This window comes from Salmo salar, chromosome 06 (genome assembly GCF_965601325.2).
Source record: "Salmo salar chromosome 06, fSalSal1, whole genome shotgun sequence".
NCBI lineage: Eukaryota > Metazoa > Chordata > Actinopteri > Salmoniformes > Salmonidae > Salmo > Salmo salar.
In genome coordinates this window covers 39,418,607-39,440,567 of record NC_138296.1, presented here as the reverse complement: position 1 = coordinate 39,440,567, position 21,961 = coordinate 39,418,607, and the positions used below count along the sequence as shown (strand labels likewise).

Genomic DNA, 21,961 nt, shown 5'->3' with positions numbered 1-21,961 from the left:
CACCCAGCCCTCCAAGTGACTGATACAGTCATTAGAGACCTAATCTCTCCTTCTTTTCTTTCCCCAGTCGAGGCTTTACGCAGTGTCACGTGGCTCCGAGGCTGCAGACGATCTGCCCCAGTCTCGCTTAGCTCACTGGTTTATCAATGTCATCAACCCTAACCTCCTCACACCCAGCCAGTAGCAAAGGGGTCTTAAGCCCTAGCGAAAATTGACCAAATGGTACCCCTGTAGATTTGTTTCAGATCTGTCTCCATGATTCATATAGAGGTGATTCACACTTGTGTACTAGATCATTCAGATCTGGCTCCATGATTTGTGTAGAGGTGATTCACACTTGTGTAGTAGATGATTCAGATCTGTCTCCATGATTCGTGTATAGGTGATTCACACTTGTGTAGTAGATGATTCAGATCTGTCTCCATGATTCATGGATAGGTGATTCACACTTGTGTAGTAGATGATTCAGATCTGTCTCCATGATTTATGTGTAAGTGATACAAACTTGTATAGTAGATGCTTCAGTAGGTGGAGACCAGACAAGCTGCTGTTGTAAAAGTGTTATTCCCCTTCTCTATTGGTAAAGGTAGAAGTTGCCCTTAACCACAGATCTAGGATCTGATTAGGAGGATTAAGTCCTTTTGCTAGGCAGTTTACTTTGCTGTTGTACTATTGACTCTGATGCCGACTACATACCATTGTAATCATGTGGTCTGGTAGGATGCCTATAGTTTTCAGTAGGTTACGCATGGCCAGACTCCACAAGTAGCGTCTTGGTGTGGTGTTGATGCATTGCAGGTTTATAGGGTTGTTTACAGCACTATAAAGCTCCACCATCAGCTTGTGTGTGTGAACCTGTCCTCTTTGGAATTCAGCCCCGTGGGAAAGTGTCACCTCAGATCATCGGATGGAACTCTTCTTGGAGTTTAGAGGGATACGTATGCGATCCATATTCACTTTGTGCACGTACACATGCTAAAACACATGTTATCACACACACACACACACACACACACACACACACACACACACACACACACACACATAATCAAAGAGACGCACGCATGCACACATGCACAAACTTTGTAAGCAAGGGAACTGTCATTTATACTCCCATTCAATGTATAAGGTTCACAGCAGACATACTCTGTGTGTGTTCATCACCATTGTGCCTGTACAGAAACAGCCTCTCTAGTTCAGAGGAAGAGTGACCTGGAGAGGAAGGAAAGGCTTCCCATTTTAAAATAGCATTTCATCTCAACACCTCTGGATACCCGGAAATATATTTTTTTAACCTACTACCACTCTGTAGTTCAGTAGAACTATATTCCTATTCACGGCTATTCTGAATGTGCCCTCACTTGGATTGAAGGTTGTGTTCACAAACACCGTTCCCTCTGATGTGACGAGTTGTTTTGTGAATAATCATGTTTATTTGATTATGCCTGTGTGGGTGGGTCTATCTATGTATCGGAGTGGGTTTACATAAGGATGCATGGATCAAGTATGTGTCTGTACTATTGTCTCTACAATTATTAGGATTTCTGTGTTTTGTGACTGATGCTTTTATGTGGTTGTTCAAGGAGGACATTGCAGTCAGTGTGCCTTTTTAGAGCTTCCGAGTGTTTTCTGTGTCTGAGGGAGGGAAGAGGTAGAGCGAGCTAACTTGCCGCTATCGCGTGGGAGAGGGAAGGAGGAGGAGGGGGAGGACGAGTTCGCCCGCCTGCCTGTTCCTGTGTGTCTGTCCTTGTGTGTGTTCCTGCGCGTGCGCCAATACCTGGCACTTGCTTTCAACACTGCAGAGCTCACTCTCTGTCTACAGCTCTCCATCTCTCTCTCTTTTACTCCTCTTCCCTCTCCTTTTTTATTCTTCATAATTTGTGTGCCTCTATTGCCATATCTCTATGCCACGTCCTTCAAGTAGTTTACCATGGTACAGGATTTTACTAGCTGGAGACGCAGACCTTTTCTACTAACTGAGGTGAGACTGACTCAAGCTTTACCTGGCTAGGGTACTTGCATAGAAGGGTGGGATCTAGGGGTGGTGGGAGTCTAGGGGCCATAGAGAAGGGACAGGTAATTGTGGTCGGGTTCAGAGAAGTACGTGTTTACTGCTGAGACTGCTGGGATGACTGTCCTTTAGCTGCTCTGTGATGCACACACCTCTGAGTACTAGCTAGCTAGTCTAGCACTGCCCACTGGATGTCAATCAGGATGACTGCCAGTTCTGATCTTTTCAGTGTGGTTCTATGCTATGAAATGCTTCTCTCTCGGTTTCTGATTCTGCCTCATGTACTGCTCTGGTTTTCTCTCTCCAGCCCAGCTCCCCCTCTCTCTCTGGTGTGACAGGTTATGGGCGAGGAAGGGCTGGGGTGTGTAGAACATGGAACGTCTCTCACACAGAGTTATGTGAGCTGCATGTATGATTTCTCTCTCTCTGGCGAGTCGCAAGCACGGGCAGCCTAATGATGTGAAGTAGCCGTTTCCTCCTCTCCCTAGCAGCACAGAGCTCCTGAAGATAAAGGCAGAGCACACTCCCGCGTTACGCACACTCCCGCGTTACGCACACTCCCGCGTTACGCACACTCCCGCGTTACGCACACTCCCGCGTTACGCATACACATACTGAGTATACAAAACTTAATGTTTTGTATACTCAGTATGTGTATGAGTGTGTGTAACGCGTCTGTGTGTGTGTAACGCGTCTGTGTGTGTGTAACGCGTCTGTGTGTGTGTGTAACGCGTCTGTGTGTGTGTGTAACGCGTCTGTGTGTGTGTGTAACGCGTCTGTGTGCTCTGCCTTTATCTTCAGGAGCTCTTTCAATGGCATAGACCTGCTCTTTCAATGGCATAGACTGACCAGGTGAATCTAGGTCAAAGCTATGATCCCTTATTGATGTCATTTGGAGGAGACAGGTTAAAAAATGATTTTTAAGCCTTGAGACAATTGAGACATAGATTGTGCATGTGTGCCATTCAGAGAGTGAATGGGCAAGACAAAATATTGAAGTGCTTTTGAACAGGGTATGGTAGTAGGTGCCAGGCACACTGGTTTGTGTCGAGAACTACAACACTGCTGTGTTTTTCACGCTCAACAGTTTCCTGTGTGTATCAAGAATGGTCCATCACTCAAAAGACGTCCAGCCAACTTGACACAACTGTGGGAAGCATTTGAGCCAACATGGGCCAGCATCCCTATGGAACGCTTTCGACACCTTGTAGAGTCCATGCCCCGACAAATTGAGGCTGTTCTGAGGGCAAAAGGGGAGGGTGCAACTCAATATTAGGAAGGTATACAATTACTGTCTCACACGCATCCAATCACGTACACACACTCATCCCACCAACATGCATTATTTATCACTCACACACACCCCTCACCCTCCCATGCACAGTCCCACACTCATTCTCACACATTTTCTGCCTCTCCCCTCTAAACACACACCCATCCCTCCACTGTCAGTATCTCTCGCCCACTCTGGGTTCTCGAGAGGCAGGGAGTTGCAGGGAGAGAAAAATAAAAACAGGTTGCTCTGCCTGTGAAGTTTCTCTGCTGCTCTTCTTATTCTGCTTTAACTCTGCTCTAATGCCTAGCAGCAGGGAAGCACTGATGGCTTCTGAATAGAGAGGAAATGACTTGCTTTAAAATCCTCACATCATTAACCACCCAGAGAGAAAATACAGCTAATGGTATTGTTCTCTTCTGGCCAATCCATAGCCCAGTATGAGTGTGTAGAGTATGTGGGTAATGAGTATAGTGGGTGGCTGGTGAAGGTGGGCATGGTTGAGTGTTTGCTGGGGGCGGCTTGTTAGATAAGTGCCCACCACACAGTACAGTGGCTCAGCAGAAACATTACATTCCCAAACTGTTCTTGCGCTTGCACTCCCACAACATTTCTGAGTGATTCCTCACAAAACCCAGACAAAAAAAGACCATGATTTGGTGGATTTTCATGAAGTGTAAGCCATAGAATAGTGCTTTGGAGGAAAGCTTGAGGACATACACTACCGTTCAAAAGTTTGGGGTCACTTAGAAATGTCCTTGAAATGTCCTAGAAATGTCCTTTTGAAAGAAAAGCTATTTTTTTTGTCCATTTAAAATAACATCAAATTGATCAGAAATACAGTGTAGACAATGTTAATGTTGTAAATGACTATTGTAGCTGGAAACTGCTGATTTTTTTTATGGAATATCTACATAGGCATACAGAGCCCATTTATCAGCAACCATCACTCCTGTGTTCCAATGCCACGGTGTGTTAGCTAATACAAGTTTATAATTTTAAAAGGCTAATTGATCATTAGAAAACCCTTTTGCAATTGTTAGCACAGCTGAAAACTGTTGTACTGATTTAAAGAAGCAATGAAACTGACCTTTAGACTAGTTGAGTATCTGGAGCATCAGCATTTGTGGGTTTGATTATAGGCTCAAAATGGACAGAAACATTACTTTCTTCTGAAACTCGTCAGTCTATTCTTGTTCTGAGAAATGAACGCTATTCCATGCAAGAATTTGGAAAGAAACTGAAGAGCTCATACATCGCTGTGTACTACTCCCTTCACAGAACAGCGCAAACTTGCTCTAACCAGAATAGAAAGAGTAGTGGGAGGCCCCGGTGCACAACTGAGCAAGAGGACATGTACATTAGTGTCTAGTTTGAGAAACAGGCGCCTCACGAGTCCTCAACTGGCAGCTTCATTAAATAGTACCCACAATAACACTAGTCTCAACGTCAACCGTGAAGAGGCGACTCCGGGATGCTGGCCTTCTAGGCAGAGTTGCAAAGAAAAAGCCTCATCTCAGACTGGCCAATAAAAAGAAAAGATTACGATGGGCAAAAGAACAGACACTGGACAGAGGAAGATTGGAAAAAAGTGTTATGGACAGACAAATCTAAGTTTGAGGTGTTTGGATCACAAAGAAGAACATTCGTGAGACGCAGAAATGAAAAGATGCTGAGGAGTGCTTGACGCCATCTGTCAAGCATGGTGGAGGCAATGTGACGGTCTGGGGGGCTTTGGTGGTGGTAGTAAAATGGGGGATTTGTACAGGGTAAAAGGGATCTTGAAGAAGGAAGGCTATCACTCCATTTTGCATCGCCATGCCGTACCCTGTGGACGGCTCTTAGTTGAAGCCAATTTCCTCCTACGACAGGAAAATGACCCAAAGCACAGCTCCAAACTATGGAATAACTATTTAGGGAAGAAGCAGTCAGCTGGTATTCTGTCTATAATGGAGTGGCCAGCAGTCACCGGATCTCAACCCTATTGAGCTGTTGTGGGAGCAGCTTGACTGTATGGTACATATGAAGTGCCCAACAAGCCAATCCAACTTGTGGGAGGTACTTCAGGAAGCATGGGGTGAAATCTCTTCAGATTACCTCAAAGGTCTGCAAGGCTGTAATTGCTGCAACTGGAGGATTCTTTTGGCGAAAGCAAAGTTTGTTGGACACAATTATTATTTCAATTAAAAATCATTATTTATAACCTTGTCAACGTCTTGACTATATTTCCTATTCATTTTGCAACTCATTTCATATACGTTTTTATGGAAACAAGGACATTTCGAAGTGACCCAAAACTTTTGAATGGTAGTATATATTTGACATAATTGAGACATTTATCAAAGTTGACACATTTATGACATTAAGACCTTACCCAGACTCCGTAGTTTTTCATCTCTAGGTGCTACAAAGCAAACATTGGTGTCATATGAGTAGTATTTTGATTTTAACATTTGATTGCTATATATTGTTGAACATAATATATTCTATTGGCATTTCAAAGTTCCAGAGTGGGATCTCTCCTACTTTTAGAGTTAGGATCCAATAGGTAAGCATTACCAACAGAGTGAATATGACAATTGATTCTGCTGGTGATTTACTGGATGTGCAATGATAGAAGTAAGAGGAGGGCTGGATTGGTTACCTTGCCAACTGTGCCAATTTCTCTGTATTAAATGGGCCATACTTCAGAACTAGCAGAAATCCCACTCTGGAACTTTGAAATGCCCATAGAGTATATTATGTCTGGGTTTTGTGAGGAGTTATCTTCTGATACTGTGTCCATGTCCCATATCATCTGTATAATAATGTTGTCACAACTTTGCTTTAATGTTCTCATATTGTTTCTCTAGGGTCCCGCTAACTCTATATATATATATATATATATATAACATCATGGTACGCAAGGTCACTGTGACTCGCTTCTCCTCCTTTTCTTCCCCTCTTTTCCTTCTCCTCCCCTCAGTGAATTATGCTGACGCTGCTGGATTTATGGGCTTTATCATGCAACGCCTGCCGCTGAGCACAGCAGGCAGCACACACTGTGGATCCACACAGCCTCTCACAACATTCATCAGCTACTTACCACCCCTGTTTACAGCAATACAGGCTCATGAAGCTCTATGAAGCTCAAATGTCTCCCAATGTCATCCTTTGAAGCACAGGATTGCTCCCCCTGTCATTAAGCCATGGTTTCATCGATACTCCCAACAACATGTTGTAGTGTCCATTGAGGCAATCATCTTATGACACTGCATGATGCCATCGTCTACACCTCTGCCATTAGCTTTAGCCTGTTGCTAGCAGATGCCTTTGATTTAAACTGAATGTCTGGTTACTTCCCTCTCAGTGAATCTTTAGGAACAGGTCAGGTCGTTGGGAAAACCTCTGGGCCCTATTATAACCTTGTCGTTTTCATTGAAGTGGGAAAAACAGTGATCTGCTAGCGAAGCCAGGCTTGTAGCAGACGCCACCAGATGAACTTTAGCATGCTTTGTTTGGAGAGAGCGAGAGAGCCCAGTGTGGAGCACTTGATGAGAGACTGACGGACAGAGAGGAGGAACAAAACAGAACCGATAGAAAACAGGAGTGGAGGAGTGGTGGCTCACAGCCCGGGGTCTTATCTCGTCTTCTCTCCTCTATTTTCTCCTCCTCTCGCTGGCTAACCCACTCCCTCATGCTCTCGCTCACACACAGCCCAGAAACACGCACGCACGCACACACAGCCCTTCCCTTGACCAGCCAGAACGCTGAATTATTCAACAGCACAAGACTACGCCCAAGCATTGCTTCTTTCTCCAGGCCAGAAACACACACACAAACCTTAACTAGCATCCCTTAGCACATCACACATCGCAACTGGAAGTGCGTGTTTATAATGGCTGCTAGGCTGTACAAGGCTTTAACATCTGGAACCATGTGGAACACTTACCTCCTCACATGCTCTAAACAAGCAGGCAAATATTCCCCACAGCAAAGAGAAAACAACAGATGATGGGAATTGTATGTTTAGTTATGGTACCTCAGGTCTTGTTTCCCCCATGTATAAATCTATTTAGAGAGAAAAATAATTAGTATTTGTAGTAACAAAATAAGCCTGGCAAGTAAAGTTATAGTACGGTACCTCTAGCTAACCCTCGGCTAGGATAAACTCCAGGCCCTATAAGTCTGGTCTATCGCCTCCGTGTCCCACTCAGAGGGACTGCTAACAAGACCGCTAGATAGCTATAATCAAATGACTCCCTGCATTGACCCTTTTTAGCACAAACTCTCTTGCACTGACTCTAGACACACACTCACACATACAGTACTTACACTGACACCCCAACACACACATACACACCCCAACACACCTGCATACTGTACGCCCGCACACACCTGCATACTGTACGCCCGCACACACCTGCATACTGTACGCCCGCACACACCTGCATACTGTACGCCCGCACACACCTGCATACTGTACGCCCGCACACGCTGCATACTGTACGCCCGCACACGCCGCATACTGTACGCCCGCACACGCCGCATACTGTACGCCCGCACACGCCGCATACTGTACGCCCGCACACGCCGCATACTGTACGCCCGCACACGCCGCATACTGTACGCCCGCACACGCCGCATACTGTACGCCCGCACACGCCGCATACTGACGCCGCACACGCCGCATACTGACGCCGCACACGCCGCATACTGACGCCGCACACGCCGCATACTGACGCCGCACACGCCGCATACTGACGCCGCACACGCCGCATACTGACGCCGCACACGCTACTGCTACTGTCTTATCTATCCTGTTGCCTAGTCACTTGACCCCTACCTATATGTACAGTACATGGCTGCCTCAATTACCTCGTACCACTGCACATCTACTCGGTAGTGGTTCTCCCTGTATATAGCCATGTTACTTTTACTCGTCATTATTATTCGTTAGTCACTGTGTATTTATTCCTCGTATATTTTTTCATCTTTAACTCTGCATTGTTGGAAAAGGACCCGTAAGTAAGCATTTCACTGTTTACGAAACATGTGAAAAATGATTGGATTGATATGGAACTGGAGGAACACAGCTGGTCACCTTCAGCTCAGAGTAGACCAAGGTCAGAGCAGACATTTGTCTTCATCAGGGGTCTCTGGCCCTGTTCAAATAGGTATAGGTTCACTCCAAATGTGCATTTTGGATACATTAAGTGTAAACCCCTACTTCAGAGTATAATTCGTCAGTCCACATAATTATTTTTTTCACCTTTATTTAACCAGGTAGGCAAGTTGAGAACAAGTTCTCATTTACAATTGCGACCTGGCCAAGATAAAGCAAAGCAGTTCGACAACATACAAAAACACAGAGTTACACATGGAGTAAAACAACATACAATCAATGATGCAGTAGAAAAAAAATAAAAAATAAGACTATATACAATGTGAGCAAATGATGTGAGATAAGGGAGGTAAAGGCAAAAAAATGCCATGGTGGCAAAGTAAATAAAGTATAGCAAGAAAAACACTGGAATGGTAGATTTGTAGTTTGAAGAAAGTTCAGAGATAAAATATAAATAATATGGTGCAAAGGAGCAAAATAAATTAAATAAATAAATACAGTAGGGGAAGAGGTAGTAGTTTGGGCTAAATTATAGATGGGCTATGTACAGGTGCAGTGATCTGTGAGCTGCTCTGACAGCTGGTGCTTAAAGCTAGTGAGGGAGGTAAGTGTTTCCAGTTTCAGAGATTTTTGTAGTTCGTTCCAGTCATTGGCAGCAGAGAACTGGAAGGAGAGACGACCAAAGGAGGAGTTGGCTTTAGGGGTGACCAGAGAGATATACCTGCTGGAGCGCGTGCTACAGGTGGGTGCTGCCATGGTGACCAGTGAGCGGAGATAAGGGGGGACTTTACCTAGCAGGGTCTTGTAGATGACCTGGAGCCAATGTGTTTGGCGACGATTATGAAGCGAAGGCCAGCCAACGAGAGCGTACAGGTCGCAGTGGTGGGTAGTATATGGGGCTTTGGTGACAAAACGGATGGCACTGTGATAGACTGCATCCAGCTTGTTGAGTAGGGTATTGGAAGCTATTTTGTAAATGACATCGCCGAAGTCGAGGATTGGTAGGATGGTCAGTTTTACGAGGGTATGTTTGGCAGCATGAGTGAAGGATGCTTTGTTGCGAAATAGGAAGCCAATTCGAGATTTCACTTTGGATTGGAGATGATTGATGTGAGTCTGGAAGGAGAGTTTACAGTCTAACCAGACACCTAGGTATTTGTAGTTGTCCACAAATTCTAAGTTAGAACCGTCCAGAGAAGTGATGCTGGACAGGCGGGCAGGTGCAGGCAGCGATCGGTTGAAGAGCATGCATTTAGTTTTACTTGTGTTTAGGAGCAGTTGGAGACCACGGAAGGAGAGTTGAATGGCATTGAAGCTTGTCTGGAGGGTTGTTAACACAGTGTCCAAAGAAGGGCCAGAAGTGTACAGAATGGTGTCGTCTGCGTAGAGGTGGATCAGAGATTCACCAGCAGCAAGAGCGACATCATTTATGTATACAGAGAAAAGATTTGGCCCAAGAATTGAACCCTGTGGTACCACCATAGAGACTGCCAGAGGTCCAGACAGTAGGCCCTCCGATTTGACACACTGAACTCTGTCAGAGAAGTAGTTGGTGAACCAGGCGACGCAATCGTTTGAGAAACCAAGGCTACTGAGTCTGCCGATGAGGATGTGGTGATTAACAGAGTCAAAAGCTTTGGCCAGGTCAATGAATACGGCAGCACAGTATTGTTTCTTATCGATGGCGGTTACGATGTCGTTTAGGACCTTGAGCGTGGCTGAGGTGCACCCATGACCAGCTCTGAAACCAGATTGCATAGCGGAGAGGGTGCGGTGGGATTCGAAATGGTCGGTAATCTGTTTGTTGACTTGGCTTTCGAAGACCTTAGAAAGGCAGGGTAGGATGGATATAGGTCTGTAGCAATTTGGGTCAAGAGTGTCGCCTCCTTTGAAGAGGGGGATGACAGCAGCTGCTTTCCAATCTATGGGAATCTCAGACGACACGAAAGAGAGGTTAAACAGGCTAGTAATAGGGGTTGCAATAATTTCGGCAGATAATTTTAGAAAGAAAGGGTCCAGATTGTCAAGCCCAGCTGATTTGTAGGGGTCCAGATTTTGCAGCTCTTTCAGAACATCAGCTGAATGGATTTGGGAGAAGGAGAATGGGGGAGGCTTGGGCGAGTAGCTGTGGGGGGTGCAGTGCTGTTGAATGCAGTAGGGGTAGTTAGGTGGAAAGCATGGCCAGCCGTAGAAAAATGCTTATTGAAATTCTCAATTATAGTGGGCTTATCGGTGGTGACAGAGTTTCCTATCCTCAGTGCAGTGGGCAGTTGGGAGGAGGTGTTCTTATTCTCCATGGACTTTACAATGTCCCAGAACTTTTTAGAGTTGGAGTTGCACGAAGCGAATTTCTGTTTGAAAAAGCTAGCGTTGGCGTTTCTAACTGCCTGTGTGTATTGGTTTCTAACTTACGTAAAAAGTTGCATATCGCGGGGGCAGTTCGATGCTAATGCAGAACGCCACAGGATATTTTTGTGTTGGTTAAGGGCAGTCAGGTCTGGGGAGAACCAAGGGCTATATCTGTTCCTGGTTCTAAATTTCTTGAAAGGGGCATGCTTATTTAAGATGGAGAGGAAGGCATTTAAAAAAAATAACCAGGCATCCTCTACTGACGGGATGAGGTCAATATCCTTCCAGGATACCAGGGCCAGGTCGAATAGAAAGGCTTGCTCGTTGAAATGTTTCAGGGAGCGTTTGACAGTGATGAGTGGAGGTCGTTTGACCGCTGACCCATTACGGGTGCAGGCAATGAGGCAGTGATCGCTGAGATCTTGGTTGAAAACAGCAGAGGTGTATTTAGAGGGCACGTTGGTTAGGATGATATCTATGAGGGTGCCAGTGTTTGCGGCTTTGGGGTTGTACCTGGTGGGTTCATTAATAATTTGTGTGAGATTGAGGGCATCAAGCTTGGATTGTAGGATGGCTGGGGTGTTAAGCATGTCCCAGTTTAGGTCACCTAGTAGCACGAGCTCTGAAGATAGATGGGGGGCAATCAGTTCACATATGGTGTCCAGAGCACAACTAGGGGCCGAGGGGGGTCTATAGCAGGCGGCAACGGTGAGAGACTTGTTTTTGGAGAGGTGGATTTTTAAAAGTAGAAGTTCAAATTGTTTGGGTACAGACCTGGATAGCAGGACAGAACTCTGCAGGCTATCTCTGCAGTAGATTGCAACACCGCCCCCTTTGGTCGTTCTATCTTGTCTGAAGACGTTGTAGTTAGGGATGAAGATTTCAGAGTTTTTGGTGGACTTCCTAAGCCAAGATTCAGACACAGCTAGGACATCCGGGTTGGCAGAGTGTGCTAAAGCAGTGAATAAAACAAACTTAGGGAGGAGGCTTCTAATGTTAACATGCATGAAACCAAGGTTATTACGGTTACAGAAGTCATCAAAAGAGAGCGCCTGGGGAGTAGGAGTGGAGCCAGGCACTGCAGGGCCTGGATTCACCTCTACATCCCCAGAGGAGCAGAGAAGAATAAGTATGAGGGTACGGCTAAAAGCTATAAGAATTGGTCGTCTGTGACGTCCAGAATAGAGAGAAAAAGGAGCAGGTTTCTGGGGGCGATAAAATAGCTTCAAGGTATAATGTACAGACAAAGGTATGGTGGGATGTGAGTACAGAGGAGGTAAACCTAGGCATTTAGTGATTATGAGAGAGATATTGTCTCTAGAAACATCATTGAAACCAGAAGATGTCATAGCATGTGTGGGTGGAGGAACTGAGAGGTTGGATAAGGTATAATGAGCAGGGCTAGAGGCTCTACAGTGAAATAAGCCAATAAACACTAACCAGAACAGCAATGGAGAAGGCATATTGACATTAAGGAGAGGCATGCTTAGCCGAGTGATCAAAGGGTCCAGTGAGATTCAGACAGCTAGCCGGGCCATAGGTAGCAAGCTGGTGGAAGATGGGAGGGAGGTCTGTTTTTAGCCACCTCGTGCGTTTCCGTCTGTGGGTTAGTGGGGTTCCGTGTGGAAGGGGGGAGTTATTCGAATAGATTGTCTTGCATACTCGTGCTATGACTAGTACATGCATTTATTACAAGTTCTAAATCATTTTAATTTTACATGCCTATTAATGACTGCTTTCAGACACGATGGTTACTGCCGGTATTGGACATTTCTTAGAGGAATTCATTCAAATGTTCGGTTCACCCATTTCAAATAGAGACTTCCTGCAGTTTACTAGTATCACATTTACAGTTATTGAATCCCACCTGTCTTGTAAATACATCATACATAAGGCTTCCACAGGGCCCAGAGCCCCTTTATTGCCTAATTAAGAGTGTGAGTGAACACCTCGTCACTGTAAAGTGTCCGCTTCGTGGATGTCAGGGCCGCTCTCATATTGATCCATGTGGTGTGTCTCACCAGACAGTGGAGAGAACTAGAGAATGTCTCTGAATATTAAGCTAGCCTAAATGATGTGAAGAGGCACCAGGCATGTTGAATTATTCGAAGTGCCAGAAAGTAACCATTGATACCCCACTATAAGTGTGTAAATAAACTACTAGGTGCCAGCTGAAAAATAGTGTTACCAAACAATTCTTCCTGCCACAGTCCAGTCGTAAGCTGCATCCCAGTGTTATTGGTTGGGATCCACCATGTGGGAAAGGCTGCCATAGGGTAGTGCTCCCAGGCACGTCGGTTGGTTATAGGCAACAGCCTTTAGGGAAGGCTACATGACAACACAGGATGGAACATGTGTTCCCATGACACAAGCAGCTGTCGTAACCGCCCCCTCTGCGCCGTGTGTGTGACTAGGGAGAGTTGCGTCATGGACGTGGCTTTATGCCAGAGCACCGTATGGCATTCCACTTTCTGCCAATAGCTCTCTGTGGTCCTACTGTTGGCTACGGTGTTAGCATGCTATCATTAGCATGCCATGGTGTTATACTATGATGTTAGCATGATAGCCCCCCCCATCATCCCAGCTGGTGTTGGGGTGGTTGTTCCCATGAAATGGGACTTTGGGCAGTGCCACACAGAGCAAGTTAAGGCCATGCTTTGGGCTTAGGACCCAAGCTGCTGGGTTTTGCGTGGGGGGGAGGTAATGTACTAGAACAATTGCTTTTCAACATGCTGGACATGATATAATCAAATCTACAGGAGACATTTGTATGGAACTTTTCCAGTCAACCCATATTGTAGGTAATTAGCCTAGATAATTTATTTAACTTGTCCATAGACAACAGGGAAATATTTGTTAAACTGTGAGGTTTAGGTTAAAAAAAATTATAGGATCAATGTTTCTTTATTTTCTTCATCTTTACTTTCTCCCTCATTCTCTCTTTCTCTGTCCTCCTCTGCCTCACAATTCTGCTCTCCCCGTGCTTTGGTAATGGAGCAGAGAGAGGGAGAGTTGAACGATGTGGGATGATGCTGTAACCCCTGTCCTGCGCTCCATTTCAGACTCAAGGACACTAGGCAAATCGGTACTCAGATTTTAGTGGGGTGATTTTTCATTAGGTGAGCAGTCTCTTTACACACTGTACATAAATTGAGATCTCTGCCGCTCTCTATCACTACTCCCCCATCCTGTGAAGTCATTGTTTTCAGGGCATTGTGTGTGTGTGTGTGTGTGTGTGTGTGTGTGTGTGTGTCAGGACCGCAATGTCCTAACACTTCACCTTAATGTCCTGAAAAGGTAGAAAAACTAATTTAAAAAAAAGTCAGGTCCTGAATTTGTTCAAATGCTATGTTAAGCTTAAGGGAAAGGGTTTTGGGGATTCAGGTTAGGGTTAGTTTAGGGAAAATAGTATGTTTAATGGTGAAAAAATATTACGTCAAATTGTCTTTACATTTCAACATAAAGTGTGTGTGTGTGGAGAACAGTGCATTATGGGCCTTGGTAGTCTTCCTCATGCTATTACACAGAGGTCAGCTAGTCCTAATTCTAATGCACATAAATTAATCTGACAAAACCAATACTAAAAGAGGAAATGTGTGGTAATGCTTAGGCTACACAACACAAACAGGCAACCAAATGATCAAATGCATGAACAAACACTAACAAACTAGCCTCCTTTCCCCCGCTTTCAACTGCTCACTCTTTGCTGTCCTTTGTCTCGTTTTTTTGACTGCTTCCGAACTGTGACCACTGTTCAGTACAGTATGTGTTTTGTCAGGGTGACTGAACGTCCTTTCCACTGTCACCCTTTTAAAATTCACCCAAAGTAAATGTTTTCCCATAATCACTTATCTAGTTAGGATCAGATAAAACAACCTCAAATCTTACCCCTAACCATTAGGGACATTATAATATAGCTGATCCTGGACCATTCGTTAGGGGGAAAGCTCTCCTGCCACACCACTCTAGAGTCCCTTTGATCTCCCTGAGGGGACAGAAAACACCTCAGTCACAGCTAGTGTTTTAACACTCTGTCATACCACAAATCTGATTTTCCGCTGCCATCCTTTGCCATTGGTGTGGTGGGTTATTGATCAAAGCAGCGTATGAATTCCTTCAGTCGGTTGCGGTTCTGCTCCGGTGCCACTTTTTACCTCCTTCCCTCATGGTAGTTCTCACTGGTGATTAGTCTGCTCCCTCCTGCTCTCCCAGGCTTAGAGCTGCCTGCCTGAGACTCTGAAGTAATTTAGTGACGGGATGCATTTCCTGTCATGTCTCTGCATTCATCCGTTCGGGTGGTTAAGGCTCTTCCTACACATTGTGAGAGAAGCTCCAGAAGGCATTTTCATGTGGAGCAAAGGGTGTGACATTTTACCTCCACAGTAAAGTTAAAGAGCGATTATATTAATTGCGGACGTGGGCATGTGGTGGAAATTGTAGTCTCCATCTCTTTCAATATCTCGCTCTCTCACGTCAGTCACTCTCACACACACACCACATGGCCCTCCCTCTTGTGTAACTGGCCATCCGTCCATCTGTTGTTTGGAGGCCGAGCCATTCGGAAGACGAGCTCAACACAACAGGCCAGCTTCCTGTCTGACGCCATCTGATGCACGTGTGTGTGTGTGGTCCCTTTTACTTTACCTTCCCATGCAGATGTACTGAAGAGATCTACAGTAGTAGCAGCCTTAAATAACAGAACATGACGGGCACAATTTCCTCTCTTCCTCTCCCTCTCATCCTCCCTTCCTTTCCATCTACTGTTTCATAACCGGAGGAGTGCAACCGGAGCTCAAACACTAAGACAGTTTTCGTTCTCTCTCTTTCTCTTTCTGTCCCCCTCTCTTTCTCCCTCTCTCCCTCAGGGTCATATTAACTCTAATCTCTGTCACTAGAAATGCAATACTAAGTGTCTGGACCAAACCTCCCCTGTTCACTGTGCATTCCAGACACATGGCTCACTTTGCTCATAATCTACAGTACGATCTCAAAGAAAATAACTTGTTGAACTCATTGTATCTCTGTGATGGTGTGGCCTATTGTATCAATTTATCTGGTGGTTATGTAGTGCTGTCAACATGGACATTCAGCATAGTGTAGTGTACATACAGTCATCGCCCATATCTGTGTGATATCTCCATACCTTTAACTCCATCACCCTAGAGAGACAGTCATTGCTGTTACATACCAGTAAGATACACTTGGCTCCCATAAGGTTAAAGCTATGCTCTTTATTACACTTTTGCAGCACTGCAAATTCCCCTGGCTGGCAGATTACCTTTCGTGACATTGAAGGGCGCAGCAGCATCATCCGTATCTTATTCCCCCTCCTCTGCCTCAGGCCTCGGGCACAGGGACTGATATACTGTCTTTCAGGGGCCAGAGGGCTAGGTGGGGACACATGACAGGAGGCCTGTTGTGTGTGTTTGTGTGTGTATACGATGATACAGTATTGCTAGCATGCCTACAGTGTGCCATTAAGCAGAGAGAATAACTTTTACCTGGAAATGGAGACCTTCACTTCCGCCTCAGACAGCAAGAGCTACTCTGATGAACAGACTGAGCAGCAGTCTCACTCTGCCGTACTATGTCTGTCTGCAGCAATAGAAAACACTGAGCAGCAGGACTACCTACACATGGCCTTGTTTAGTCTGTGTAGACCAGTCAGGTCACATCCAGACACACACCAACATACCTAGAACTATTCACATCAACATGTATCAGATACACCAACACACACATTCTCTCGCTCTCTCTCTCATTTATATATATCAGGGTGTCCATTATAGATCATCAGGGATAGAGATCTCTGCTAGTGGCGTATCTCGTTACAGCAGCACAGTAATAACATTACCAGTTTAATTGGCTGTGAATTGAAACGCCCAGAATGGCATTTCACCCCCCCTAACACCATCCCTACCCCCTTTCTCTCAGCCCTCCTCACCATAGCCGCTCCTCCTAGTGATATAGAAGTGGTTAGATTAGAGTTAGCCAATAGGCACAGATCCAGACGTAGATTGAGAAGGTGAAAGGCATTAAGAATGCTGGGAAGGGAGTGGCAGGTTGTTGATGCTGTACACAGGATGACTCATACAGTCTGAAAAGACATCTAGCACAGTCGAACACAGACACACGGGTGAACACACACTTAGTCACATCACACACAATTAAAACATCAACAGATGCAAATTGCTAAAACATAATCCAAGCGTGGTGTGTGTGTGTCTTCCAATCAAACTGCTGTTCCTCTGTGTATAGAATTGTCTGTGACAGCCTGTTTTCACCTTGCTACCCACCTTTCCCTGTCTACTAATACATGTTCATTAGTGTGGCCTTGTGCTGTGTCACATGGGTTTCCAGTGTGACACACTGCTGCTGGTGTCATCAGCCATTGTCACTTGGTGTCATCTTCAGTGTCCCCGTCTGAGGTGCCTGCCACCATATCAGGTGACAATCAGGTGCTTCTTGACTGAAGAGTACTGTGATCCCTGACATTATTCATGTTAATTCTGTCCAGTCACATGAGGGAAATGGGGTACCGAGTCAGTTACGCAACTGAATGCATTCAACCGAGTTGTGTGTTCCGCATTTAACCCAACCCCTCTGAATCAGAGCGGTGCGGGGGGGGCTGCCTTAATCCACGTCATCGGTGCCTGGGAGCATTTCTTGTTGGGGGGGTTAACTGTCTTGCTCAAGGGCAGAACAGCAGAGTTTTCCACCTTGCCGGCTCGGGGATTTGAACCAGCGACCTTTCCACTAGGCTACCTGTTGTTGCCAGGGGAAACGTCTAGTGTGCTGTAGAAAGGAGAGGGAAGATGGAGTAATGCCACGTTCAGTCTTTGCCTTTTTATTCTTGATCAATTGGATACATTTTTACTGATCATCAGTTTCTGCTATATTTGGATAACTGGCACAGTCAGAGTTATTGAATGTTCCAGCTGACATTTTCTGTCACTTTAATATGTGGTAGGATGACATTCCAGCATCCCTAGTGGCTGTGCTATCCTACCCTATCCTAATTAGCCTGCTGTTTCACTACCAGACAACAGGCAGGTGCTTGTCTGGGAAAGAAACAAAATGGACCCATCTGTTAACACTAGGATGACAGTTGCAGAGGTTTGCCAGCGTGTATGGTGAAACTGCAGCCTGAACTGTGTCTAAAACTGGAGGTGTTGACACGGCGGAGATGATACTGAGGGTGCTGTTAATGAAATGTGTCAGCGAGCGATGTGTGTGTGTGTGTGTGTGTGTGTGCCTGCACTATATTGTGAGTGGTGATAATGTAATATGTCAGTGTGTTGGTTTTAGGTCTCTTGTGAACAGTAGTTGATGTCAAATGACAAATTCTGTCGCTGTGTGTGAATGTAGTATACATGACTACATGACACCCCTCTCTCTCCTTCCCAGGCGGCAGCTCCACAGAGGGTGACGGGCTGTTTGAGGGCGACTACGGGGGGCCTCCTCTCCCGGTGACCGAGGGCATGCAGCACATCCGTATCATGGAGGGCGTGTCACGCTCGCTGCCCTCCTCCCCCCTACTCTCCCACCAGGCCCTCAACATGAGACTGCAGCCCACCAAGAGGCTCCCAGGTAGTTACTCAACCACTGGTCCTAGTTCAGTTTTGGTCTGTAGACTCACTAGGGGAGGTTTGGCATAAACAAACGTAATGCTGTCCTTAGTTCAGTACTACTGCGTGGACAAAGCGAGAAGTATCAAGGAGCCTTGTTTTGTGCCTGTTGCATGTAGATTTGGTATTGAAGGTGAGAAGATGGTTGCTTAACGCTGACGACATCTCCCACTTGATTCTAACTCCATTTGAACTCTATTCAGGGTCTCAGGATCAGACATGTCACAATGAACTGAATTACATTTCTGGACAGTTCATCCTATCCAAGTAGCACACTGTGGCTCCTGACCCCTTTGAAGATGAACCAATTAGATTCACAGAGGGCTGCTCTGCTTATATCACAACCAACACTTTCATATTATCTGAGAATTGTCCCCACAATACAATATGACGCCTGTCCTCATAAGGCTGGTTGTGCCTCCCTGCTGACTCCTCATTATGGTACTGAGATAGGGCCCACTGGGTGAATGAGGACCTGTCACCCCCTCGGCCCCCTCGCTGAGCCCCCCCTCTGCTTTACCATTCCACTGGGGTAAACTTAATGCCAGGGGAGCAGCTGTGTGTAATTCCGAGGGAGATGAGAGAGAGAGTGTGTGATGGGGATAGGAGTGGATAAGTGATGGTGTGTATGACAAAATGAAGTGTGTGTGTGTGCGAGAGAGGGAGAGAGAGAGGTTTTGATGGCATGTCATGTGAATGTGTGGCATGGGAGTATTTGTCTATAGATAGCAGGGTGCATCGCAATATGACTGAAAGGTGGAAAAGTGTGTGACAGAGACTGGCATATTTGGTCCTGGAAAAGCACTATAAAAGTACATATTATTATTATTATTATTATAGCAGCAATGTCTTGGTATTTCATGTGCAGGTATTTCAAGTGAGGGATTTCCATGAGAAGCTCTTGTTAGTTCTTGTTTGTCCGAACTAGTTTTCCTCAGTATTATTCATCTCCCTGCAATGTCATAGTTAAGAGGCTTTCAAGAAGCCCAGAAGTTATCCATGTCAAATCCTCCATCCTTCTCACAAATAAGCGTTCAATGTAATGAGGGTGGAGTTGGCCCATCTTCCTTTTTAGCCCCCATAACCCTACATCACTTACCCCACCCCCGATTTAGTTCAGGGTGCATTGTGGGAAATGCATAATGTTACATCTCAGCGGGAAGCTGTGGCTGTTAAAGAGGCTGGTAAGCCGACTGTGACATCGCTTCTCGACACTGTCTGGCCCAGATAACATAACAAGGCGTCTCTCTGAAATCTGCCCCATAGATGGCAACAGGCCACCATTTCACAAGCTGGCCATCAAAACAGGCGAGGACCACAACAGGCTTGTGAAGATGAAAGGCTCTAATTGGATAGTTATTTTCAATACAGCTTCTCCACCAAGATAAGATGGAGCTCACAGTGTAGTTCTCTGTTCAGGCCACCAGGGTGTACTAGTCTGGGTTTTCCCTTTTTTCTTTATCACTCTCCCTTTTCCTCCTTCCATCCATCCTCAGAGAGGGCAAGACAGCCGGTGGATCATTATGTGGTGGGAATGTTGCAAGCCCTCTTAATTGTCCACCTTATGAAGTGACTGGTCAGGGTTTTCACCATGCTCATAGAGGTCACAAACAAATGTGTGAGAATGTCAAAGAAGGGTGTGACGTGTATTTGGAGGAAGGGGACCAGGACACAGATTTGAATATTAATATACAGTATATATGTCTTTAATTTCAACATTCTCTCTCTAGCTCTCTCTTCTCTCCCCCTGTTCTGCTTCTTCTGAATCCACCAGGTATTGGCAGGCACCCAACATCTCAATGTTTTCCTGACCCCTTATCAACACTCATTGTTCCACTCCAAACTGTTGTTTCTGTTGGGCTTTCCCCAACAAACACTCTCCCTCTTTACAATGACTTGTTTTCAATGATGTTTTGTAAACGTCATGGGGGCTCCTGAGTGGCACAGCGGTCTTAGGCACTGCATCTCAGTGCTAGAGGTGTCACTACAGACCCTGGTCCGATTCCAGGGTGTATCACAACCGGCCGTGATTTGGAGTCCCATTGGTCGGTGCACAATTGGGCCAGCATCGACCAGGTTAGGGTTTGGCAGGGGTAGGCTGTCATTGTAAATAAGAACAAATTCATAACTGATTTGTCTAGTTAAATAAACATAAAAAATAATATACAATTGTGTGGTATTGTGTGTTGCATGTAAACTTTTCCCACTCGTCTGCTAGTGTGAGCGTAGTGGGAGTGTGTGTGAAATGGTTGCTGCCTGCGTGATAACTGATATGGACTGTTTTAGGATTGTTATGGCATGGAAGGCTTTCTCTGCTGAGTAATGTATATTTGATTATTTAATAAACATACAGTATGTGACCTGATAGCTCAGTCACAGAGATCATTCATTTCATCTGGTATGTATTTGTTCATGTCGTTTTGTTGTACATATACTATCCTTTATCTATAGGGATTGTTTGACGTTTGGAATGTTTTGAAATGGTCTTGTTAGGATCATTGTCTTCAGTTTAGCCTATATTAAGGCTGAGCACCACTTTGTATTGGATGCATTGTAGATGGAGCAGTTGTGCCCTAGCCATTGTTAGGGGTTTCATTTTGCCATGTTTTCAAGGTCTGTTTATCTGTCTACGGCTTTCTGTGTATCCATCTGTGTTTGACAAACATAAAATAGCCTAGTCATATTCTCAAAGCGTATTATCTCAAACTACTTCCCATGCGTCCGTATCAAATCTAGCTTTATTCTCTCATGCGTGTCCAATATGCTCTGGTGGACTTAAGATAATATCATCTCTTAATGTCTTTGTCCTGGGTCAGGCCTGTTAGGGAGGGAATTAAATAGTGATTACTGATGAGGTTTTAAGTGGAGCAGCTCTCACTGGACACCAGCAGGCAGCTGAGATGGATGGATCCTGATAGCCAATTGGATTTCCTATCCGTCTCACACTGAAATGTTTTCGAGACATTATTCCTGCATTTTTCACCCTGGAAACAAAAGGGTTGGCTATATGGCGTACACAGACACGCTAATGATGGCAATCAATGGGAAAGATGCCTCCTGCCAGGGACTGAATATTGGCTTTTGACCTCTTAGCCCCTGAAGTTGACCCCATTGCTTGAATTAAAGGCTTTGTCTGTGGTTCTGTTTTGACACAGAGACACACACAGATAGAGGACAAAGAACATTGTTTTGACTATAAAAAAATCGTTCTTCTTACCTCCCTTCCATGAGGTATCTTATAACCACTCACCTGACATGACTGGAATCGGTGAAAACAAAGCTGAAGCTCCTTTTTACTTCATGTTTGATTACTTCAAGCTAGAGAAGAAGGATGGATGCACAGAGGATGTATCTAAAAGAGCTCAAGAGAGAAATGAGAGCACAAAGAAAGACCTGTAGAGAGTGTGAGATTAAGAGATAGTGGGTGGAGAGCGATGAGGAGACAGGGAGAACTACTCACCCGGACACCATTAGTGGAGCGGCCGGTTAGCTAATCCAACAGTGTCTGAGCGGAATCAGGGCTGGCGATTCAATTATGAGCCTGGCAGCCAGTCAATAGGCGTGTGGCGCAGACCGCTTGAGTGCTCCCGCTGTTG

At 45.4% G+C, this 21,961-nt stretch overlaps 1 protein-coding gene across 4 annotated transcripts in view; it reads left to right on the top strand.

Moving 5' to 3' along the window:
- LOC106607178 (protein TANC2) overlaps window positions 1-21,961 on the top strand; it is a 149,290-nt gene that overhangs the window by 73,503 nt on the left and 53,826 nt on the right. For all 4 annotated transcript variants that reach the window (XM_045720468.2, XM_082976563.1, XM_082976564.1 and 1 more), the window contains exon 4: window positions 18,145-18,327. In XM_045720468.2, coding sequence (XP_045576424.2) covers window positions 18,145-18,327 — 183 coding nt within the window. The remainder of the gene's footprint in view (window positions 1-18,144; window positions 18,328-21,961) is intronic.